This window comes from Wyeomyia smithii, chromosome 3, assembly GCF_029784165.1.
Source record: "Wyeomyia smithii strain HCP4-BCI-WySm-NY-G18 chromosome 3, ASM2978416v1, whole genome shotgun sequence".
Classification (NCBI taxonomy): domain Eukaryota; kingdom Metazoa; phylum Arthropoda; class Insecta; order Diptera; family Culicidae; genus Wyeomyia; species Wyeomyia smithii.
The window spans coordinates 124,186,033-124,207,058 of record NC_073696.1 but is presented as its reverse complement, the minus strand read 5'-3'; the positions used below and the strand labels follow the sequence as shown (position 1 = coordinate 124,207,058).

At 38.1% G+C, this 21,026-nt stretch overlaps 2 protein-coding genes and 1 long non-coding RNA gene across 4 annotated transcripts in view; 1 reads left to right on the top strand and 2 right to left on the bottom strand.

Annotated features, from left to right (window-relative positions):
• Window positions 1-3,780: 3,780 nt before the first annotated feature.
• LOC129733173 (hepatoma-derived growth factor-related protein 2-like) lies at window positions 3,781-12,353 on the bottom strand. Its single transcript, XM_055694798.1, has 9 exons — window positions 12,151-12,353; window positions 12,024-12,079; window positions 11,697-11,844; window positions 10,631-10,699; window positions 10,044-10,506; window positions 9,847-9,984; window positions 9,610-9,791; window positions 4,468-4,594; window positions 3,781-4,402 (listed from the first exon to the last, which is right to left on the bottom strand). The coding sequence occupies exons 1-9, from the start codon at window positions 12,229-12,231 to the stop codon at window positions 4,278-4,280; spliced, it is 1,389 nt and encodes a 462-aa protein (XP_055550773.1). The 5' UTR covers window positions 12,232-12,353; the 3' UTR covers window positions 3,781-4,277.
• The window catches only part of LOC129733172 (cullin-1), a 19,165-nt gene continuing 10,491 nt past the window's right edge, over window positions 12,353-21,026 (top strand). The window contains exons 1-3 of one of the 2 annotated variants that reach the window (XM_055694797.1): window positions 12,353-12,848; window positions 18,634-18,719; window positions 18,862-18,947. In XM_055694797.1, coding sequence (XP_055550772.1) covers window positions 18,663-18,719; window positions 18,862-18,947 — 143 coding nt within the window. In that variant the 5' untranslated portion in view covers window positions 12,353-12,848; window positions 18,634-18,662. Of the gene's footprint in view, window positions 12,889-18,633; window positions 18,720-18,861; window positions 18,948-21,026 lie in introns of both variants that reach the window. The other variant, XM_055694796.1, reaches the window with a different exon arrangement.
• Window positions 19,338-21,026, bottom strand: part of LOC129733176 (uncharacterized) — a 16,312-nt gene continuing 14,623 nt past the window's right edge. The window contains exons 2-3 of the long non-coding RNA XR_008729442.1: window positions 19,737-19,855; window positions 19,338-19,681 (exon numbers count right to left, since the gene is read on the bottom strand). This is a non-coding gene — a long non-coding RNA (uncharacterized LOC129733176). The remainder of the gene's footprint in view (window positions 19,682-19,736; window positions 19,856-21,026) is intronic.

Here is a 21,026-nt window from a genome sequence, read left to right as displayed (position 1 = left end):
TGAGACGCATCTCTTCTATTTATTTCATTTAAACATCACTTAATTTCCCTGAAGTCATATTTTGCTTGAAAAACGTAATTGAAAGTTAGTTGTTATTAGGGGTCTATTATGTATGGCGAAATTTGCGTATCGATGAAAAGGCATTTTTGCGAGAGTTATACCTTCTACGGACTTACTGGGATATTTCTCTAAACCGGTTCCCCTTCTGCTTAGAAAATTTGCAGGCAAAGAATTTTCAAGATGTTGTGAAGAGAGAAATATCAATGCAATTGCTATTGGGCTAACCAACTAGTATACCGAGTATGATTCAAAACTCTCTATAAATGTGGAACCTGTTCGATTGGCTGGATCCGGCGGATCACTGTCTAGTTGACAGTTATGTTTACCTTTACCAATGAAAAACGTTCAGTTTCAGAAAAAGATATGACTTAAATTTATTCTACAACCTTTTACTAATAAAGTCATTAGGGGTCTTCACATCGAGCTCGTATACGAATACCCAGCCGTAAACTGTGTATCTTCCATTACTCGTCAATGGAGGTAAGTATTTTTACGGCTGGGTATTTGTTTACGAGCTCGACATGAATACCCATATTTTCTTTTCTCTAAAAATATACCACCAACCAGGATGAAACAAGAGATATTGAATCATTATATTCTCTCTATTTTGCACAAGAGGCTGGTTCATCGCATACTGAATTTGAATATATACCTAGAACAAATTTGTTATGATATAAATGAACATGTAAACATAACTATATAAAGTTAGAATATCTAAAACTAAAACCTCTAAATAAATACCAGTTTGCTTACCAAAGTGGCAAATCAACAGTAACAGCGCTTCATGCGCTAGTAACAAAAATTGAAAAAAAAAAAAACAATTGAAGTCAAAGAGATTATGTTATCTGCGTTTCTAGACATCGAAGGCGCATTTGATAATGCATCTCATAACTCAATGAAAGACGTAATGAGAAAACGTAATTTCGACATAACAATCGTCGATTGGATATTTGAAATGTTACAAAAAAGAGAAATAACTTGCAATCATGGAAGCTCAACAGTCACAGTAAAGACCGCAAAGGGATGCCCACAGGGAGGGGTTCTCTCATCCCTATTATGGTCATTAGTAGTTGATGAGCTGTTGATGCAACTAGAGTCACAAAGTTTTGATGTAATTGGTTTTGCGGACGACATAGTATAGCTCGTGGAAAATATGAGCACGTAATCAGAGATAGACTTCAACGTGCTCTTAATCTAACCACAATGTGGTGCGAAAAAGAGGGACTATCGATAAATCCGGAGAAAACTAATATTATTCCATTCACACGCAGGAAAAAAAAAGTTTAAATCCCTGATTTGTACCTCAATGGAACGAAATTAGAATTTTCTCTAGAGGTAAAGTACTTAGGAGTAACCCTAGATAGCAAATTAAATTGGAACTTACACATAGACAAAGTAATAAGTAAGGCTACAAATGCCTTATGGATTAGTAAAAAAACTTTTGGTAATAAATGGGGATCAAGCCGAAAATGATTCACTGGATCTATACGGCTATCGTTAGACCCAGAATAACATATACCTCTCTAGTATGGTGACCTAAGACAAATGTTAAATATGCTCAGAAAAAATTGGAATTGTTGCAAAGACTTGCTACGATTTCCATTACGGGAGCAACTCGAAGTACGCCTTCGAAAGCATTAGATGCTATGTTAAGTATACTTCCATTGCATTTATTTGTACAATTGTAAGCTGAGAAAAACGCACTAAGGCTACAAAGGACGAAAAAGTTCTTTGAAGGAGAGCTTAGGGGACACCTTAGTATTCTTAAAAACTTCAAGATCAATGCGCTGCCAACTCAGGAAGACCGGATGGATAGGCAGTATAACTTTGAGCGACTATTCCAAGTGAATGAGCCAAGTCGTACTGAATGGGAATCAGGAGGGTCTAGTATTCAACCAGGCTCAATAGTTTTCTACACGAATGGTTCCAGGCTGAACAATAGAGTTGGGGCTGGGGTAACAGGTCCCGGAGTCAACATATCTATACCGATGGGTGAATAGCCAACTGTGTTTCAAGCACAGTTGTGCTGTGAGCAATATTTGAATGCGCTATAGTTTGTTTACGACGCAACTATAGCCATGCAAATATAAGTATTTTTCGGATAGGCAAGCTGCTCTAAAAGCACTGAAATCCGTTTCCTGCGGCCGAATTCCGAGAACACTTTTCTTTGAAGAGAAAAAAATTTCTTCATTGAAAGTATACGGCCGCTGTACTGCAAAATTGGGTTGGAATTGTATTCAATTACTACAACAGGCAGCTAGAAATAGTAATGAAACTTATTGTGGGTACCTGGACATTGTGGCATTGAAGGGAATGAAAGAGCTGAACTGTTGGCGAGAAATGGATCAACGCAACCATTCATAGGACCAGAACCATTTTGTGGAATCTCAGAATGTGCCCTCAAAATGGAACTCAAGAAGTGGGAAAAATCAATAATAGATAACATCTGGAAAAACAATGAAACAGCTCGACAATCGAAGAGATTTATATCACCAAACAAAACAGTAACTCAAAAATTACTCAATATCTCCAAAAAAGATCTTTGAACCTTAAGTGGCCTTGTGACGGGGAAAGCTCAAACAAATATTACTTAAAGCAGATGGGTAAGTTGCAAGATGATGCCTGTCGCTTCTGTAACCTAGATAGAGAAACCTCGGAACATTTACTATGTGACTGCGAAGCACTCTTACAAACGAGGAAGCAATTTTTTGATAAAAACATATTACAACCATTAGATGTTTGGATGACTTCTCCAAATAAGGCAGTGAACTTTATTGTTCAATACCTTATTGGGACGATGCCTATAATCAGCAAGTGGAAAGCACTCAATCAAATAGTGGTAGGACACCCTGATGAGGCTTACATCAAACGGGGCCCGCCACAATAGATCAAATAACTGGTCGCAGTGGAAAATGTACCCAACAGGAAAAAAAAACATGTAAACATGTGGAAATCAGTTGATTTTTGTGTTGAATTCTCTAAAATAGTTTTTTTTTATTGAATTGCCCCTGCCGGTCCGTAATAATCATATGAAGCTGTCATTTCACCGACTCAAACGATTACTGATTTATATGCACTGGGCAACTACCTTATAGAATTAGATTCCGATCACAATTGTGTGTGAACTGGACAAATGGAGGTTATTCTTGTTTCTGAAGCTGGAATTAGGTTTTGGTTCAACTTTTCAGGACATACGCGAACCTAGATATTAATTATTTAATTCCTTTTCCATAACTATATATCGAGCAATTCTCACTGAAACTTTGCCAAGATTTGGAAGTAATACCGGAGGAGTGGATGGAAGGTATTCTGTTTCGTAGTCCTCTACGGCCATGAGACATGGACTATGCTTGTGGAGGACCAACGCCCCCTTGTAGTGTTTGAGCGGAAGGTGTTGCGTACCATCTCCGGTGGACTTCAGATTGAGAACAGAAAACGACCTACGGACCCTATGCAGAATGCAGAGCTGGTGAACTGCATCCATGGACCGAGTAGAGTGGAGACGACTCTTACGTACAGCAAAGGCCACCCACGGCTTGGGACTGTTTGGTAAGGTAAAAGTATCGCTGACATCTTATCACTGACTGGATCTTGGGACGTTCGCCACGCTGATGTTTTTCATAGCCAAAGAAGTCCCCCTAGACGCTTCCACAGTTTGTGAATGATAAACTTGTGAATATTATTGACAGTAGTGATATGGAAGGATAATTGAAAGCTGAATTTTGAAATCAAACCTATCGTAATAACTTATTTTAACTTTATTAAATTATCTTTCTCGTTATTCTCATGTACACAATAAAAAAGATATACTGTATTTAGCGTTTTGTTTTGCGAAATAAATCGTTTGTCTTGAAGGTTCACTCTTATAGATTGCTTTCGAACGGCAATCGCATATTATCCCGAAGAATAAAATTCCGGACAAGATTTTACAATTTCAAATGTTGCTTCAACGATATAACTTTCGATAAAAGGTGGCTTTTTACTCCAACCTAAATGAACTGATCGTAACTGAAGCTTGATTGTTGCTTCATGCTCCGGTAAAACAAGAAACAGTGCAATGTATCAGACTTAAAAGCGATTTAAACCTACTTTTGCAATAGTTATTTGCGTAAACTAATTCAATACTCTCATTCCGAGTATTTTCCTATAATCTAAACTAGGCGCACGTTATTCATACGATGACGTATTAGATTAGCCTTCGAACACCGGGTGAATATTTACGTACTGTCAGTGACTGTTTTCAATGATAAACTTCGGGCATCCATACTCTGTACCTCATCTTCCGTCGCGTCATCTGTACTGTTTCCGTTTTTCTTCTCTTCATCTGTGCTACACTTGAGATCTAGAAATAAAATTCAGATTCGGGCTTCAGCACAACAACCAAATCAATTTTCAAGATAAAAATACCTGCTTCGTCGACGAGTAGGAATAACTCCTCCTGGCTTAGATGCTTAGCAGCTTCCTCAAATTTGCTCACCTCTTCGCAAAAAGCTTCCCAGAATGGAACAGTTCCTTCGGGCACAGGAAACATTGTCTGCAAGAAAGTTTGATGAAGTTTCTTTTAATTACATACTGGAGAGCAAAATACATATTTGTTGAAGGCTATGAGTAATCACTTATTTGAATAGTTAAAGAGGTTGTTTATAAGACACCATCCTCTTGCTGCAGTAATCGATTTTACAATCAAGACTTAATGCCCTCATACTGGCTTTCATACGTCACTACTGAGAGTTGTTATATAGATAAACAAACCCTGAAAGTTTCAGTCCGATCGGAGAACCTCGAAACAAGAGTTGCGGTCTTCGCGAACTGGCTCTTAATCTCGGTTGTGTTGAGGAAGGAAGGTAATTGGCAGTTTAGTTTGGTTCAGACTGACACTGAGAGTTTCGCCTGATATTTAGCTTTGTTTTCAGTTCTGGTTGGTCGAAGTATGCGCGTAACAAAGTCCTGTATTTTTCAATAGTACAATAACGTATACGTTAAAAAAAAGTCTTTTTTCGGATGGTGGTGAAAAAATAACTGAGACAGATAATTGAGTTTGATAAATTTCCCATGGAAGGTAATCATTTCAGTTTCCTCGCAAAAAAATCACTTCCTTGTGTGCGGCCTTCCGGCAGTTAACCGGAACACTCGCCATGGCGGATGAAACAAGCGTGTAGGCATGTTTTTTAATTCTTTCGTCGTTATAATTGTCAATTCCTCTTCAGTTTTCGCAACGAAATTGTTGGAGTAGATCTTACGCTTCAGGCTTGGCCAGAAATCCTCAATGGAACGCAACTTGAGGACGTTGGGCGGGTTCACCAATTGGGTACCACATTGATATTCAGCCGCTCCATCTCCACCGAACGTTTCGAGTAGTGGGCCGACGCCAGATCCGGCCAAAACACCGCGTCTTCGGCCTTTTGGTATTTTTTAATGAATGACGCATCTTCCGCCAGGCACTTCGTACTATAAATTTTCCCGTTCACGACCAGTCCGGAGCTAAAGATCAACTTTGACATCCCTTTCTCGCTGATTGTCAGCCACAGCAGCACCTTCTTGGGGAACTTGGTGTGTGAAATAAACTTCACCTCGGTGCTCACTTCCTTCGTGGGGGAGGTAAAATACAAAGTGCCCTGCCAGTCTATCATTATTTTCCTGCCATCTTATTCAGGCGCTGCCGCTGCGTTATTGCCTGCAGCTCCGAGACTAACGGACGGGACTGCTGCTTCCTGACATCACATCTGTTCAACTGAAGAACCAAAAACGAGACAGAATCTCTTTATTTTAAGTATCGACATCTAGCGGTGGAGAGAATGCATTTTACACCCGAAATTTCATCACGCTTATATTCCATTCATTCAACAAAAGGACCGTATGAGCTCTCGCCGCTTTTTCGTCGAGAGAATCCTTTGTTCTCCCCGGTGCTGGTATAACCCTGCCTTTTCATGATAAACGTACAGTGTCACCCGCATACGTGCAACGGTTTTTATGTAGATATATTTTTAATGAATTTCATTGTTGCCCAAGTTGAAAACTGAATATCTTGACTAACGACAATTATTTTTTTATATTGTACCTAATGTCGTAGGCAGTGCTGGTACAGCGCGTCTGATATGCATTTCTAGCAATGTTAGGTAAAAAAACGGTACGAGAAAAAAATATTGTCGTTGGTCGAGAAATTCGGTTTCCAAGTCCAACGAAAATATTCAAGTAAATCAACTAACAGGTTAAAATAGTAGAAAATTTGTTAAACAATGTTTGAATGGTTGAAAGATTTTTAGTTTAATTTGTTCTATTGACGTTGATTGTGAATTGTTACTGAATTTTCACTTCAAAGATCTCTTGAATGCGGTCCTGTGTGAAGTGCGGTCGGTCCTGTGAACTTGATTTTGATGGATTCAACTATTCAAGATCACCTTTTTGCCTGGTTATTAAAGCAAAAAAAAAAAATAGTTTTTTGGTGCATGTTCAAACTATTGGAGCACACTGTTCGAACGATGCACTGTAAAATCAATGTAGGATGGAACAGCAAAAAATGAATGCGAAAGCTTGGGCACCAATTTGCTGCAGAGTTTTGTTCGAAGTTGCATATCTGTTCTGTGCTGACATGTATGTCCATGTTCGCCAGGTACTTTTTCACTGTTTGGCTGGTTGCACCGACCTCTTGGCCGAGCGTACGTGGCGATGTAGCCACTTTTCTCTCGGTCTTCCTCTTCAGAATCCTTTGGAGCTTCTTGGCGCTCAGGATTGTCGGCCGTCCAGAAGCGGGCTTTCTTTCAATGCTCTGTTTGTTGTCAAATAGTGCCAAGATGTTGTAGATGCCAGAACGGGCGTATACCGGTGTCCAAGAACTGCTGCACGATGTGCTTTTTTACGCGACGAGGTACCGTTCTTTGAACGCGCACACTTCTGAACGGAGTAGCTTGAAAAGGTAAACCCATGAAAAATCGTCAACTTTTGTCCATTTTTTTACGCAAACGTTAGTTAGCGTGGCATAATCACAATTTCCCACATTTTGGTGGACAAACTCATCAGCGCTGACAGCACCACATGGGTTCCCCTTTATTCTCTGATGGTTAGTTAGAATTTTAGTTTTCACGTCTGGTAATAGGTGTTCATCTACACATTGATGTTATGTAAATACTAGCTTAAGGCGATCGATCGATATTGTCTGCGTTTTAGAGTTTAGCACGTTTATAAACTTTTCATGGCGCTACACAAATTTGAATGAAGCCTCATAAGATTGTACAGTATGTTGAAACGCTTTTTGCATTTATCGAACGTCATTTTAGTTTTTTTTTCGATCCAAAGTAATTTCCGACAATCGATATTCTCCTTTCCAGGTAATAACTTGGCATTGAAACGGCTTAAATCCGGTAGAGGAAATTGGATACTCTGCGACAGCCTTCACTCGATCCGGTAGTGATAGGATTCCGGGTCTGTTAATCACATATCCTAGAAAGTGTACCCTAGTTTTTGCAGACCAACTTTTAGTAACATTTACCACCAAACCGCTCGAAAACAGCTCTCTTATATCCGCAGTGTTGCTTCGGCGAAATTGAAGCAATGCAAATGTCTCAATAGGAATTATCAGAGCAGTTTTAGATATGTCATCCGCATGCACTGGAATTTAGTGGTATGCTCTTTCCAGATCTAGAGTTGTGAAAATTGTTTTGTCTTGAAATGCATCAAGTAAATCATGAATGTGTGGTACAGGGTAGCGATCCGGAACAGTTACTCCATTGAGCGTACGGTAGTCTTCGATAAATCGCCATTTATCATTTTTTGGGGTTGGCCATCGCAGGAACTACTGGAGGGACGACAGATATCGAGGTCGAACATCGCTTAATATTATTTTTTAGCGGTATTACGTTTGTCTGGAGCCATTCGGCGACAGTTTTGTTAGTATGTGATGGATCCCGTCAAGTAGCGTTTCGGGGTTGATCTAAAGCAAACTACCGTTTCAAGTGAACGTGGATTTAGTATTTCGAGCTGTATTCCCAAGAATCGCGACCGTGCGCCGATTTTCCCCTTGAAACCAGCAAATTTCGTCTTCTGCATCTCGACTGGATCTTGATGGTGATAAGCTTCTGTAAAATGCTTTTGATAACTTGAGGTTACGTACTTCAGCTGTGAATGCTGCTGTTTGATTGTGCGCTAACGGTGCCTGTTCCGGCGGCGCTCGCAGGGCCGACTGTAGCGTTGGAAGGACATTCCACCATGTTGACTACCATTTCGGTCTTTACATTTAGTGGCATACGTTGCGAAAAAACATTTTTATTGATCCATCCGTGACGTTTAGTCCGGCAAACAGCTTCTGTAACTTAGCAAGCACATGTGTTTGACGCATAACGCCGAGGTCACAAGCACCCAGAAGTCGTTCGAGTCTTCCCTGCCTGACACTTTGAATCTTGCAATCAATCGCTCCTTAATGATTTGATATTTGTTTGCTACTGGTAAGTTCGTGACGAGATCATGTATGTGGAATATGATGAATTGGTTTACCTTTGAAATTATGTTGAAAAAATTGATGTGGTCTCGACTTTTGCTAACTACTCGACCATACACGTGAACGTTTGTTTTTCGCGTTCGGGGTCACTAATATGGATTGGATTAAACGTATTTTATGAAAGAAAACTGTTAAACGAAGAATCGACGTGTTCTTTATTTCTCGATTTTTCGACTGTTTGACATTACGGTAACTGTTCGCTCACTGGGCACGGTTTAACTGGGTTTTTTTATTACCAGGGCGCTTGCTCACTTGAACGATTCCAAGTTAGAGACAACATGCATCAAAAATCGGAACAAACGAGGGGCATATGAATAAGGACTATTAAATGAATGAAGATGCTGCTTCTTAATGGATCCGCATTTAACCTTCAAGCACAGACGAACAGACGTGACTCGATGACGATTTCATCGACCAGAAAAATAACTATTACTTTTAAATTTCGCTTAGCGGGCAACAATACCACTAGTGTCGCTATAAGCAAGCGTGATTTGAATAACGTATCAAAGTACGGTTTTCTTCCAGTACCATTCTCAATGAGCTGAGCACCCACTGGGCTTGTGATTCCGGGACCAGAGGAAATTAGCGATATATACACATTTCCACCTTTTTTGCTGCGGAAAAAAGGTGGAAATGTGTATAAAATGCGTGAAAAGCATGAAGCCTGAAGCTGTATCCAGCGTATTCTAATCCTCCGCCATACGATCTCTATAACCCGGTATTTATGATTCATTTATGTCCATTTTTCTTAATTTATTTTCTTATCTCTTTACAGGTCGATTTTTCTCGAAATGTGGATTGATTTTCTCATCGAAATTGGAAGCAAATCATCACAAAGTTTTTTTTTATCGTTATAGTTTGTGTATATTCAATCCACAAACCACAGAAACAAGCATTTTTTCGAATTTTCTTTGTGCAAAAAGACCACGTAGACAAAAAAGGAAGGGAGGGGTGTTTGTCAATGTTCACGATTGTTCTAACATGACGATATTTCTGTCCACGTGCAATGTGGACGGCCCTTAAATTGGTTACCAAGAATGTAATTTCTTAGATCTTACCTTGAATTGATTATAAATCTGTTCTGCCTTGGTTCGAATCTGTTGAGCCTGGAAGTCGAACTTGATTCGCTCTTCATCAGCCATATTCCATGCTTTAGCGTTACCAACGTATTTCCTAAGACGTTTCATTGTCTCTACACAGTTTGGATTCTTCTTCAACATTGTTGGAGTAACTTTCAATTCTAGGAAAATGAGATGTCAGGACGAAGCTTAGTTGTAGATTATTATCATACATACTTTGATATCGTTCCATTAAATCGACACATTTTTCGGGATCAGCTTTTGCTAACCCAACGCAGGACTTAATTTCCAAGTTCAATTCCACCAACTCACGTTCCAGTTTAAGAAAGTAGACACGCTCGCTTTCGATTTTATCTGCAAATAAAATTCACACAATATTGTCGACAGTTAATAATATCATTTAAAATTCTTGCCAAATGGATTCGCTTTTTTCGAATGAACATTAGCGGATGGAGTGATAGGTTTTTCCTTCACCGCCGGTGGTTTTTTCTTCGCTGGTGTAGGAGCAATTGCCTCTTCATCCTCACCATCCAGAAATCGCTTGGGTTTAATTTTGCGACCACTACGACTGACAACCTCCGGTTGATCCTTAACGGGACTGGTAACAATCTCTTTGCCAATTTTCTCCTCGATAACAACAGCGCCACCTCTTTGCCTTTCTCCTAGTTTAGGTGTACCAGACGCCTCGGAAAAACTATCACCGTCATCAGCAGCGACAGTTGCAGTAACGGATGCTATTTTCTTGACTTGTCTCTTTCCACCGGAGTTAATGCTTTTGAGAGATTCTTCGCCATTTGAGCTGGTATCCTTTTCAATTTTTACAGAACTATCAACAACAGTTGAATTCGCCGAGATACGAGAGGCATTGAAACTTGTCTAAAAATTAAAAAAGCAGTTAGGGTAGAATAAATAAAGTAGTACCACTTAGAATCCATTCCGAAAAACGACTGTACAAACGGTTAACATTGATTGGTTATACGGCACTTTTTTGTTTACTTGCCTCGGTTGCGTTGAGGGTATCTTCCGTTTTGATTTCGCCAGCAGATGGTGGCACAGACTGTCCAGCGAGCTGCAAATATTCAGAAGTTTTTGTTTTATGTATTTTAAAACGTATTGCAGCATTGGTTCTCATTTTTACATATACTTTAAAATCACATTATTGTTTAAGCAACATTAATAACAATGTACTATAAACTCGTCAAGATTTCAGCTACTTATAAGATTTGTTTCGTGATTCAACTCTTTATTTACTATGGTGTATTGAAACTCAAAAGTGATGATAATTCAAATACTTATGTTTCGGTCGTTCCCTATAGAAAATGCTCGAATTTCTCAAAAGCATTAGATGTTTCAACATACAAAGTATGTATGCAAAAAAATGCCGAATGGTATTGTGTTAGAGTACTCGAAGCACTCTCCTAAAACTATTTGAAGCGGCTAGAGTACATGTCTAGTTATTTAGCAATTAATAAAGACAAAACAAATAACGTTAGAGGACTGTTAGATGGTTATTCATTGTTTTAGAAAAGCATGTTGTTCAACGACATGGCAAGGTAGTCTTTTGGTGTAGGGAGTACAGTATTTATGTGAAATGGTTTATGGTTTTGTTCGTGTTTATATTAAGTAATGGTAGATGAGAGCCCCGCCATATCTTCGTTATAAATACATTGTTAGAAAAAACTCATTGCTACTGCGTACTATAATACATAATAAAAAAAAGAACATGAAATTTATAAACGTTGCACTACGTCATAAAGAAAATTACGGCCAATGGTATAAAAGCGTCTTTGTAGCAAATCTCAATAGCTTCTGCGTCTACTGAAGAGATAATTTATGGCCAATAGAATTGAAGCGCTTCAAACAGTCGACCATACCATTCGCAGTCTTAGATGAAATCTACGTTTGTGTAGTAAGGTTAGCAGATGATCTTTTTTGAACAATTCTTATAACAAAATATTTTGTTGGTGTAAATAACAGTATCCAGTGTGAACTGAATTCTTCATTTTTCGTACGTATTACACAAATCAAACCTTCGAGTGAAAAATAACAAAAACATAACGACTTACAGCAATTGGGCTTGGATCTTCCCCATTCAACGCAGACTCAATTTGAATGATGGCTTCCTTAAAACCTTTGCGTTTCATAATCTTCTCCGTAGCATATTTTTCTTTAGTGTCGCGGTACATAAACAAGTCTTCCAATTTTATATTAGCCCTGCAAGTTTCAAACGTAACGCATAATTAGTGTAACTGGAATACTACTTAAGGCAAGGAATCCATTTTAGATTTCGTACTGCTTGCTTCCCCGTACAAGCTAGTGTACCAAGCCAACAAGATGTGCTAAGCTTGTCGAAAATTTCTTGCCAGAGTAAAGGAATTCTTCGTAATACTTACGTTTCTCCCGTGCCGTAGAAGTATACATTGTACTTGCTTTTCTCAATTTTAGTTATCTGTGAATTTTTAATCAAATCAGAAACGATGGGAAGCCATCATCGGCATAAAATTGAGCTACTATACATACCTTAGCTGGCCAAGGCGGGTAACCTTTAACTTTTGCGAACACCAAATCGCCAACGTTGAAAGATTTCTTTGATGCAACCATTGTTGGAAACAGTTAATATACAATCCTCAAATAATCTTTATACCGAAATAGGCTGAGTTGCTTTTCAAAGGTAAAATTGGGTGAAATGTTCCTGGGAGCAGAATACCGATGGCCGATGATGCGCTTTAGCTATCGTAACTTGCTTGCTTTCGTCTGCAGCGCACTAAAACTTAGAAGCAAGAACCGCGAGATACAAAAAAAGGTATAACCTCGCGGTGACGTATCGAAAGCAAGCTCATTTTAGGCAAAGCAGTTATTTATGACATTTGCAGAGCCATTGCAGCACAATTCACTTTATACATCGCTCTATATACGACTTGGCAGCACTGATTTCACAGAGGTGTTAACATAAAAGACACTCTTCTCTCCCATGCAGTTCTAAAGTCTCAAATAAAATTTGGTTGTTTCATTCGCGTTTGCAGAATCTCAAGGGGATTTTCCTCTCTGTCAGTTCATTGTGAAGAGTCGAAAAAAGAAAAATCTTCAAGTGGCACTTTTCACATTCACAATCACATCATTCACAAACGCTAATAGGAAGAGTCTCTTGTAAATTGTTTTCCTGGTTCAAAAACTGAGTTTGCGTTGCTAAATATAGTGATTTCTGGTTGTTGAAAACGGTTTGTGTGCTTGCTATTTTTCTCGTATTGGTGGAAAAAGGTATGTTTTAGTAAAAAATAATGGGGAACTGCGAACTTTGGTGAATTTGTTAAGAAAAGGTGTGAGGTTCATTCTGTGAAAAATAATGCTTAGAGATCTTAAACAATAGATGGGCAAAAAAGCGTATAGTGAATTACCATACACTGAAAGAAATACAATGAAGATTTCTAGCAACTCCCTATCTATTTGGCTCCTATAATCCATAATTATAAAATGTGCCGACTTTGGGCTCATAGGAAAAATACCATGTTTTTATGGTTATTCTAGAGCCCCACAGGTTTTGATGCAAAAGGCCTCTCAAAACATTTACCAATTCTACTTAAAATACATAAATATATTTTTTACCAATAAGCATATTGTTCAAGAATATATCATATATCATATCATATTTGCATCAAAAATTGGGGTGCTCTAAAGTAACCGTGGTAGAGAGAGGGTGCAACACGTTCTAGTGTATGTTTAATACGGTAATACGGGATAGATTTGACATATAATGGAGATTGTAAAACTGCTAGTTCAATGGATTTTTCTATTGCATTAAAACTTGTTCAAAAAAGATCTGCATTGAACTAATTTTAGTTCAATACAAATATTTATTGAACTAGTAAATTGACAACTCGCATGAAATGTCAAATCTATCTGCCCAGAGTCTGTGTTTATTTCGTCCCCTTAATCAAATATCTTAAAATAACAATATAGTTCACTCTCGAATTTCCCATATATTTCCGTGAAGACAGACAGGGAACACCCCCTCTTGTGGTGAAAAAGGTAACTAAACTCATTGCACAGTGGTACAGTAAGGCAATTTAGGCGGACATGAGCTTTTCGTTGCGATTTTGGTTTGCGGTTTAAAGCCATAGTTTTTGTAAAAAGTTGTTTCTTATACATAGTCCTCTATTTATGTGCAAATGAAAATAGGGTGGTCCTGAAATCAATGAAATAAAAACAAACTAACTTGTTTTTATTTGCATAAATAATTGTAAACATTCTTTGGCAAACTTGTAGATCAACTAATTCTAAGTAACGCACACACAATATGGCCACTTTAACACCAGCGAACAACAACAACGAACCAAAACCAGGAACTAGACCCCGCACAATACCCTCAGAACCCGAGGATTACAAGCCCCTGTCCCAGCTCATGACATCGTGGCTTAGCAGAATAAATCCATACATGCTGCATATTCATTCGATAATCATCAGACTACAAAACACTGATTGAATAGATTGTATAACAATTCCTTGAAAACCATTCCCCAGAAAATAAAACGCCGAAGCTTTTTCCCCAGAAAACAAAATCCCAGAATGTATCAATCACCAGAAAACTGCTACCCAAAAAGTACTAATCCCCAGAAAGTTATTATCCGGAATGAACCAATGCCCAGAAAACTATTTCCCAGAAAATACCGTTTTCCAGAAAACTGTTATCCAAAAACGAAGAAATAAGCATTTTTATTTTTCAACATGAAAATCTGTTAAAACTGAGTTGTTTATCTTAAATGTATAACGATTCTATCATTTGAATCAGCTTATTGTCAACTAATACATTTGTTCTTTCATGGAGTAAATAAGTCAGCGCTTGACACCAGGCCATAGTCATAAAATAAGAAAACTCAGTAATCGTTTTTGGCTGAATGAACATCACAAGTCGACCACAAAAACACAGTAGCGAATTGATTTCTGAGGCTCCTTGACCAAAAATCTAAAATACCCCTTCTTATTTTAATTCGGTTAATCTAGTTCACATGGGGGGCAGCCCCCTGCAGAAATTACCTCTGTTGATGCAACATCCACAAGTATATATTAAACGAGCGAAAGGGAACCCGGTTACAATTCCGAAGCCTGTTGAGTATACGTTTGCATTGGCGTGCTCACCGGAAACGGTAGCGCCTTTGTAATCATGGCAACATGAATCCTTTCCTTCGAGAAGCCAACAAGAGTTATCGGAAGAGTTTTCTTTTCTGTTTAACAGTCATACTAGCCACGGAAGTCTTTCATAGAGAGATATGGTTGGACAGGCTGGTAGAGCATGGTATTAAATTGCTGTGTCGATATTATCTTCTTAAACCTTGAAAATCGAAGACTGGGGCACGCAAACTCTCAACAGCTTGTACCGAATCCGCAGCAGGTCTCCAAGGTTTAGAGTCTCTAGTCGATAGATCAATGTAGGTAAGGGAAGTCGGCAAATTAGATCCGTAACTTCGGGATAAGGATTGGCTCTGGAGACTGGGATGACTCGGGCTACGGGGCTGCCGGGTCACGGGTCTGCGGTCGTTCTCCCGCTTCGCGCGAGTGTCGCGTCGTGGGCCTGCCAGCGCTTCTGCCTCAACGCACTCCGGGGCGTCCGGCCGTGTGGTGGTGTGGGCCACCCGTTCGTCCGCCCCGCGTGGGTGTGCGGTGCGCTCGCTCGCCCGCCGCGCCCGGGTTCATACGCTTCCCGGCTTGGGCTGCAGTCATCGATAAACAGTCAACTCAGAACTGGCACGGCTGAGGGAATCCGACTATCGAAATGAAACAAAGTGGCGAAATACCGATCGTTATTAGTGTTGTTTTGTAAAAACCTAAAGCTTGATACGTTGAAGCAAGGTTTCGCTACCATTTTCAATTTAGCCTGTGTCTGGAAGGGTACTGACCCCACCGTTCCCCTCGATAAATCCGGAACAAATATCCCCTACCGTCCCAAAAACTATGATAAATTTGTGATCCTTTGAAAAAGGTTCGATCAAATTCGGTTCGGCAGGTAAAAGAATTTCATATTTTCGGCTCTGGAGGGGTCAGGTACGCAAGTGTTAATTAAAAATGTCAAATAATTTAGAATGTTAACAATATAATAACTGAATACTAATGTTTTTATCTGGTTACGGTGATGCTGGAGAATAGTTTTCTGGGCATTAGTGCATTCTGGGAAACGGTTTTCTGGTAACTAGTGCTTTCAGGGGTTTAGAATTCTGGTAACTAGTATATTCTGGGATTTGGTATTCTGGAGACTGGTTCATTCTGGGGAAAATCCTTCGACACTTTATTTTCTGGGGAATGGTTTTCTAGGAAAAGTCGGACAACCGATTGAATAATACATGCTAGTTTTAAGATAGACTTAATTTCAGCTCGTAGTCGGCAGCGAGGATAAAAAATTTGCTTATAGATTTTAAGTCATCCGATATGATTGGCGCCGTTAAACATTGAATTGTATTTGTGCCGTGTCAAATAAATGATTTGTGAAGAAAAAAAAATAATTCTAAGTAACTTTGTAAAAAAAACTTTTTTGTAGACATTGAATTTGGTTTCCAAAATCAGTCTTTTCGCTCTATTTTTTGAATTCAAATTTAAAAACAAAATTTTCTTCGGTAACTTGAATCAAAAATACGCCAATTTTGACGAAAAAACATTGTCGATATATTGTACAGATGAAAAGTTTTCTGTTATTTCTGTTTTAAAAATAGGCCCTTTTAAAATACTGATGTCTCCGTTTAGGGCAAATGAAATAATATATATTGGTATCATTTGAAAGTACAAATATTGTATAAATTTTGTGAAGAAATACCGAAAGTTGCTTAAAATTAGTTGATCTACAACTGTGCCGATGAATGCATACATTTATTTCTGCAAATAAAAAAGTTAGTTTTTTTATTTAGTCGATTTCAGGACCACCCTAATTTTCATTTGCACATAAAAAAAGACTAAATATAAGAAACAAGTTCTAGGAAAAAAATTTTACTCTAACACCACAAAATCGCATCGAAAAACTTATGTCCGCCTACATTGCCTCACTGTACCACTGTGCATTGTTGTTGAATTTCTTTGAGCGTGTGACCGACAATTTCACACACGAAACTGAATTTACTCAATTTTAGATTTAGTTGACTCAATTTCATACTTTCACAGAAAAAACCTCAAATCATGTGAAAAAAATAACTTGTTGCAGATTTCGTACGTATATTGTTTGTTTATAAAAAATATGTTGCAGATTTCGTGCGTATATTGTTTGTATGTAAAACTAACGCCATTCCGGGAGTTGAATATTGATAATATAATAGATGTAGCTTATCGAGGCACGAAGAAATATTCAAATAATCAGGCCACGTTGTGTAAATGGTAAACTAATCCCAAGTTGCTATATACGTGGTTCCCTGTGTAACTTCACTAGCTCAGATCCATCACGGGAAGCAACTACGAAATGTGCGGCAGTCAAGGTCAAGCTCAATAATCAGGCCACGAAGTGTACAATTAAATGAATGTTTCAATTACCTCGTGGAAAAGATAAAAGGAGAAACCGCACAATGGTTGTCAATTGTCGTATATGGTTGTTGTGCAACTTTTAGCTTAGATAACACTTGAATGTTCTATCAATTTAACAATTTAAGTATGGATACATGTAATGTTGTAATTGGTTTAAAAGCTTTATTTTATTATATATAAAAGATATTTAACAAAACAAACATAATTAGTGATAACAACTGTTATGCAAAAACTATTATTTAATGTTTAATTTTCTTCGTTTCGAAAATATTTTTTTGTTTTTTTCATCCCTCCGAATTTTTCGCTCTCGAGTTCTAATCTTCGTATTCATCACTTGCAGCTTTGCTTTAACCAGTATATTTATGTATTTACCAGCTGACCCGGCAAACTTCGTCCCGCCTGTTTTTGTGTTTAATTTAATAATTTTCAACATTCCAAATTCATAGATTTCTTGCGATTTGTTTATATCGTTTGAAATTATTGGTTTTATCGGAATGACAACATACACGACTTTTGCCTTTTGTACATCATTTCTATTCCGGAAACACTCATATTGGGTGGAATTCAGTTATTTTCGTTGTTTTCCAGAAACTGAAAGTGGTCATCTTCGAATTCAAAATGGTGTCCAGGGTCAATGCTTGGCTTTTTTACATCATTTCGATTACGGACATATCCATATGTAGTAGTATTCGGTTATTTCCGTTGTTTCCCAGAAGTTACCTTTTTACAATTCAAACTGGTGTCTGAGTTAAATTCTGGATCCGGTGATTCTCATATTGAGTGATATTTGGTCAATTCAAGCTATTTTTCAGAAACCGTAAGTCGCCATCTTGGACTTTAAAATGGCATTTGGAGACAATTTCTGGCCTCTGAGCGTCATTCTGGTTAAAGAAACACCCATATTTGGTAATATTTGGTCATTTTTGGCAGTTTTCCAGTCATCGGAAGTTGCCATTTTACAACTCAAAATGTTGTCGGAGGTCGACAAACGTACAAACCGTGGAACACCACTCATGGATTGCCTCATACATAGGCGAACTTTATTATTATAAAATATTCGGCCGAATCCATTTCACAATAATATGTGCATTTTTTTCAGTGTACCCATTAGGGCAATATTATTGTCAAAAGTTACTCTTTTTCGCATGTCGTGTAGAACAAAATCAGAAGTGGCGCACCTAGCGGTCGAAAAGGTGACTAACGCTTCTGTCATTTTCAATTTGTCTTCATAATTTCACGTAAGTGAACTATATTGGTATTTAAGATATTTGCCTTAATGCTAAAACTAGATAACTCGAAATTAAATTTCATGGCATCACTGCTGCTTATTGATGCGTTTTGACATTTTCTCTATAATTGTGTTCGCTTTTAGTGTGCGTGTAGTTGAAGCCAAACGAAAGAGTTCACTCTTGCGAAAGCAAAAAAAAAACCAGTCGTTCATCAGCTCAGCTAGAGGCCTCTTCTCCATTATTATTTTCTTTGTACTGATTGTTAAACCATTGCTTGCAGGAATTTTCACTATTACAACAAAATTTCCAATGTCCAAACTAAATTCACATGGAGCGACGGGGCTTAGAAACATCAATCTCGAAGAGGTAAGTAGTATTTTAAAGATTGATTTGATTTGCTGCCATTGCGTAGAAGATGGTGACGAAAAAATGTTTCGTAATTAGCTTCAGAAACTACTTTCATCACACAATTTGAGTAATACCCTACGCGTATTTTTTTCAATTTTAGATCTGGGCGGACCTGGAAGGTGGCATAAAACAAGTTTACAAACAAGAGCAAAGTCTTCGTTCTGCTCGTTATATGCAGCTCTATACGTAAGTTTTTTTGGAAGTTTTCTCAAAAAATGACACTGCAATTGAATCGCGATGAAAGATAAAGTGGAAAAATGATTTGCAACAGTATTGATATGTGTGTCTGTACGACTGGCTTTATTATTTGTAAAGTTTTGACTGATGAATTATTACAGTAGCGCTAAGAGGATCGAAAACCTCAAATGCAACTGAGAGGCTCTTGCTTATTTTTGTCAACTGCATGAAAGAATCCAAAAAATTGTATTCCAAAACATTTGATAGAATAGTATAAAAATATGACAAGGAACGGTTTTTCATTAAAACTAAAAAATCGCATCAACATACCGTTTTTTTGTAAATCAACCAAAAATAATGTTAGGAAATTGTGAATACGTTTTATCTACGACTATAATAATACTAAAAAAAGCGTAAATGAAGACGGGTTCTCAATTTTATTTTTGCTTAGATCACATTCGTAAGAAAATATGGTATTCGAAACTAGGACTACCATTTTCCAAGTTTGTAGGAATGTTGGATGCGGCCGTATACCAGAATAAGGTGAATTATATTCAAAATATGTATTCCGTCAAGGCATCTGCAAGTTGTTTTTTTAAATTTCTCCGTTCATGGTAATGAGTTTCAAAATATGGGCTAAGTATTTCAAAATATTTGCTTACAATAAATAGTAATATGGATTGTCATCCGTTTATGGATGCTGTTAAATAGAATTGGTGTTGAACAGGTTGGTCGATGCTAGCCTGCAAAGATTAGTTGTCAAATTGAAATCCTTTGTCTATATATATATATACTTACCAGAAAGGGTCATCATTATACGGAAAAATTAAAACCTGATAGTACAGAGCCTGAACCAAGTTTTTTAAGTTCCATGTATTTTTTCTCGTTACTTGCTCTCTTGCAAAAGTTGATTATATCTGCAAATACCGCCTTAAATAAGAGTTTATCACTTTACCAAAGTGCCACATTTCGCATGTGAGTTATGGCTTCAACATATATGAAAAATGCAAACTTATTAAAATTGCTAACATTTATGTTTTGTTTTTAACGTTCAACTTAAAGGACCATCTTTTTGAAAAATAAGAGAATCGTTCTAATAAAATAACACATTTCATATATTAACAGTGTCACGATGCTTTTAATTCTTGATTTTTGACGTAGAATTACGTCTTACGGCAACATATACAGGGGACCTATTTCAATACAGGGATCCAATTTCAAAAACCAAAAACATCGAGAGCGTCACGAAAATAGTCCAATTTCAAACTCAGTCAGTTTCCAACCGATTTTCGTCATTTTTGCAGTAATCGATTGGAAAATCAACCAAGCACCCGTCCAAATGCAGAAAGTTGTAATCTGATTGTTCGACAGATTGTACTATTGAAAATTGTCGAGCCTTGTCGAAACGCAAAAGTCGACCCCTGATTGGTCGCACAGTGCTTCTTTCCCTAACAAGGTCGCAGAAAATACCTAGTTGACTTGGAATGCGCGCTTTGTGTTTTATGTATAATTCGTTCTATGACTGTACCGATACCGCACGGACGTTGGTTGCTGATCGTGACGAAGAAAGAAAAGCCTGGTTGATCGCGCTGGGCCCGTTGATACCTTATCACCTATCTATCTGGCGGCTGTTATGGAGTTTTCGGTAGCTGCAGAACTATCGGAAATGGCAGGCAATTCTACTACAGAAAACGGGAGAACTAGAATCATCGGCGAATGGTTATCCGAAATGATGATAATTGAACAAACTTGCCAGTGTTGTTACTGTCGTAAAATATAATGGCACCTTTGGTGCTTACTCTTCCAGATGGTCTCGAGGTACGATGCTGGCCTAACAAGCCAGTCGTCGTAGGTTCGAGTCTCTACTCGGGAGAGACTGTTAGTGTCAGTAGGATCGTAGCGCTAGCCCCGCAATTGTCCTGTACACTAAACAGTCGGCTGCGAAGTCTGTGTATAAATAAACAGAAGGTCAAGTTCCGAATCGAAATGTAGCACCAAGGCTTTGCTTTGCTTTGGTGCTCTACAATTATGCGATTGAAGTAGTTAAGATTTTTCATCATGTGTAACAGACGGAAAACCACAAATTTC

Coding starts and splice junctions, on each gene's coding strand:
- LOC129733173 (XM_055694798.1), bottom strand. CDS start 12,231: ATGGTTGCATCAAAGAAATCTTTCAACGTTGGCGATTTGGTGTTCGCA. Junction 10,507..10,630: donor ATACCCTCAACGCAACCGAG/GCAAGTAAACAA, acceptor TTTAATTTTTAG/ACAAGTTTCAATGCCTCTCG. Junction 4,595..9,609: donor AGATTTATAATCAATTCAAG/GTAAGATCTAAG, acceptor ACTTTCTTGCAG/ACAATGTTTCCTGTGCCCGA.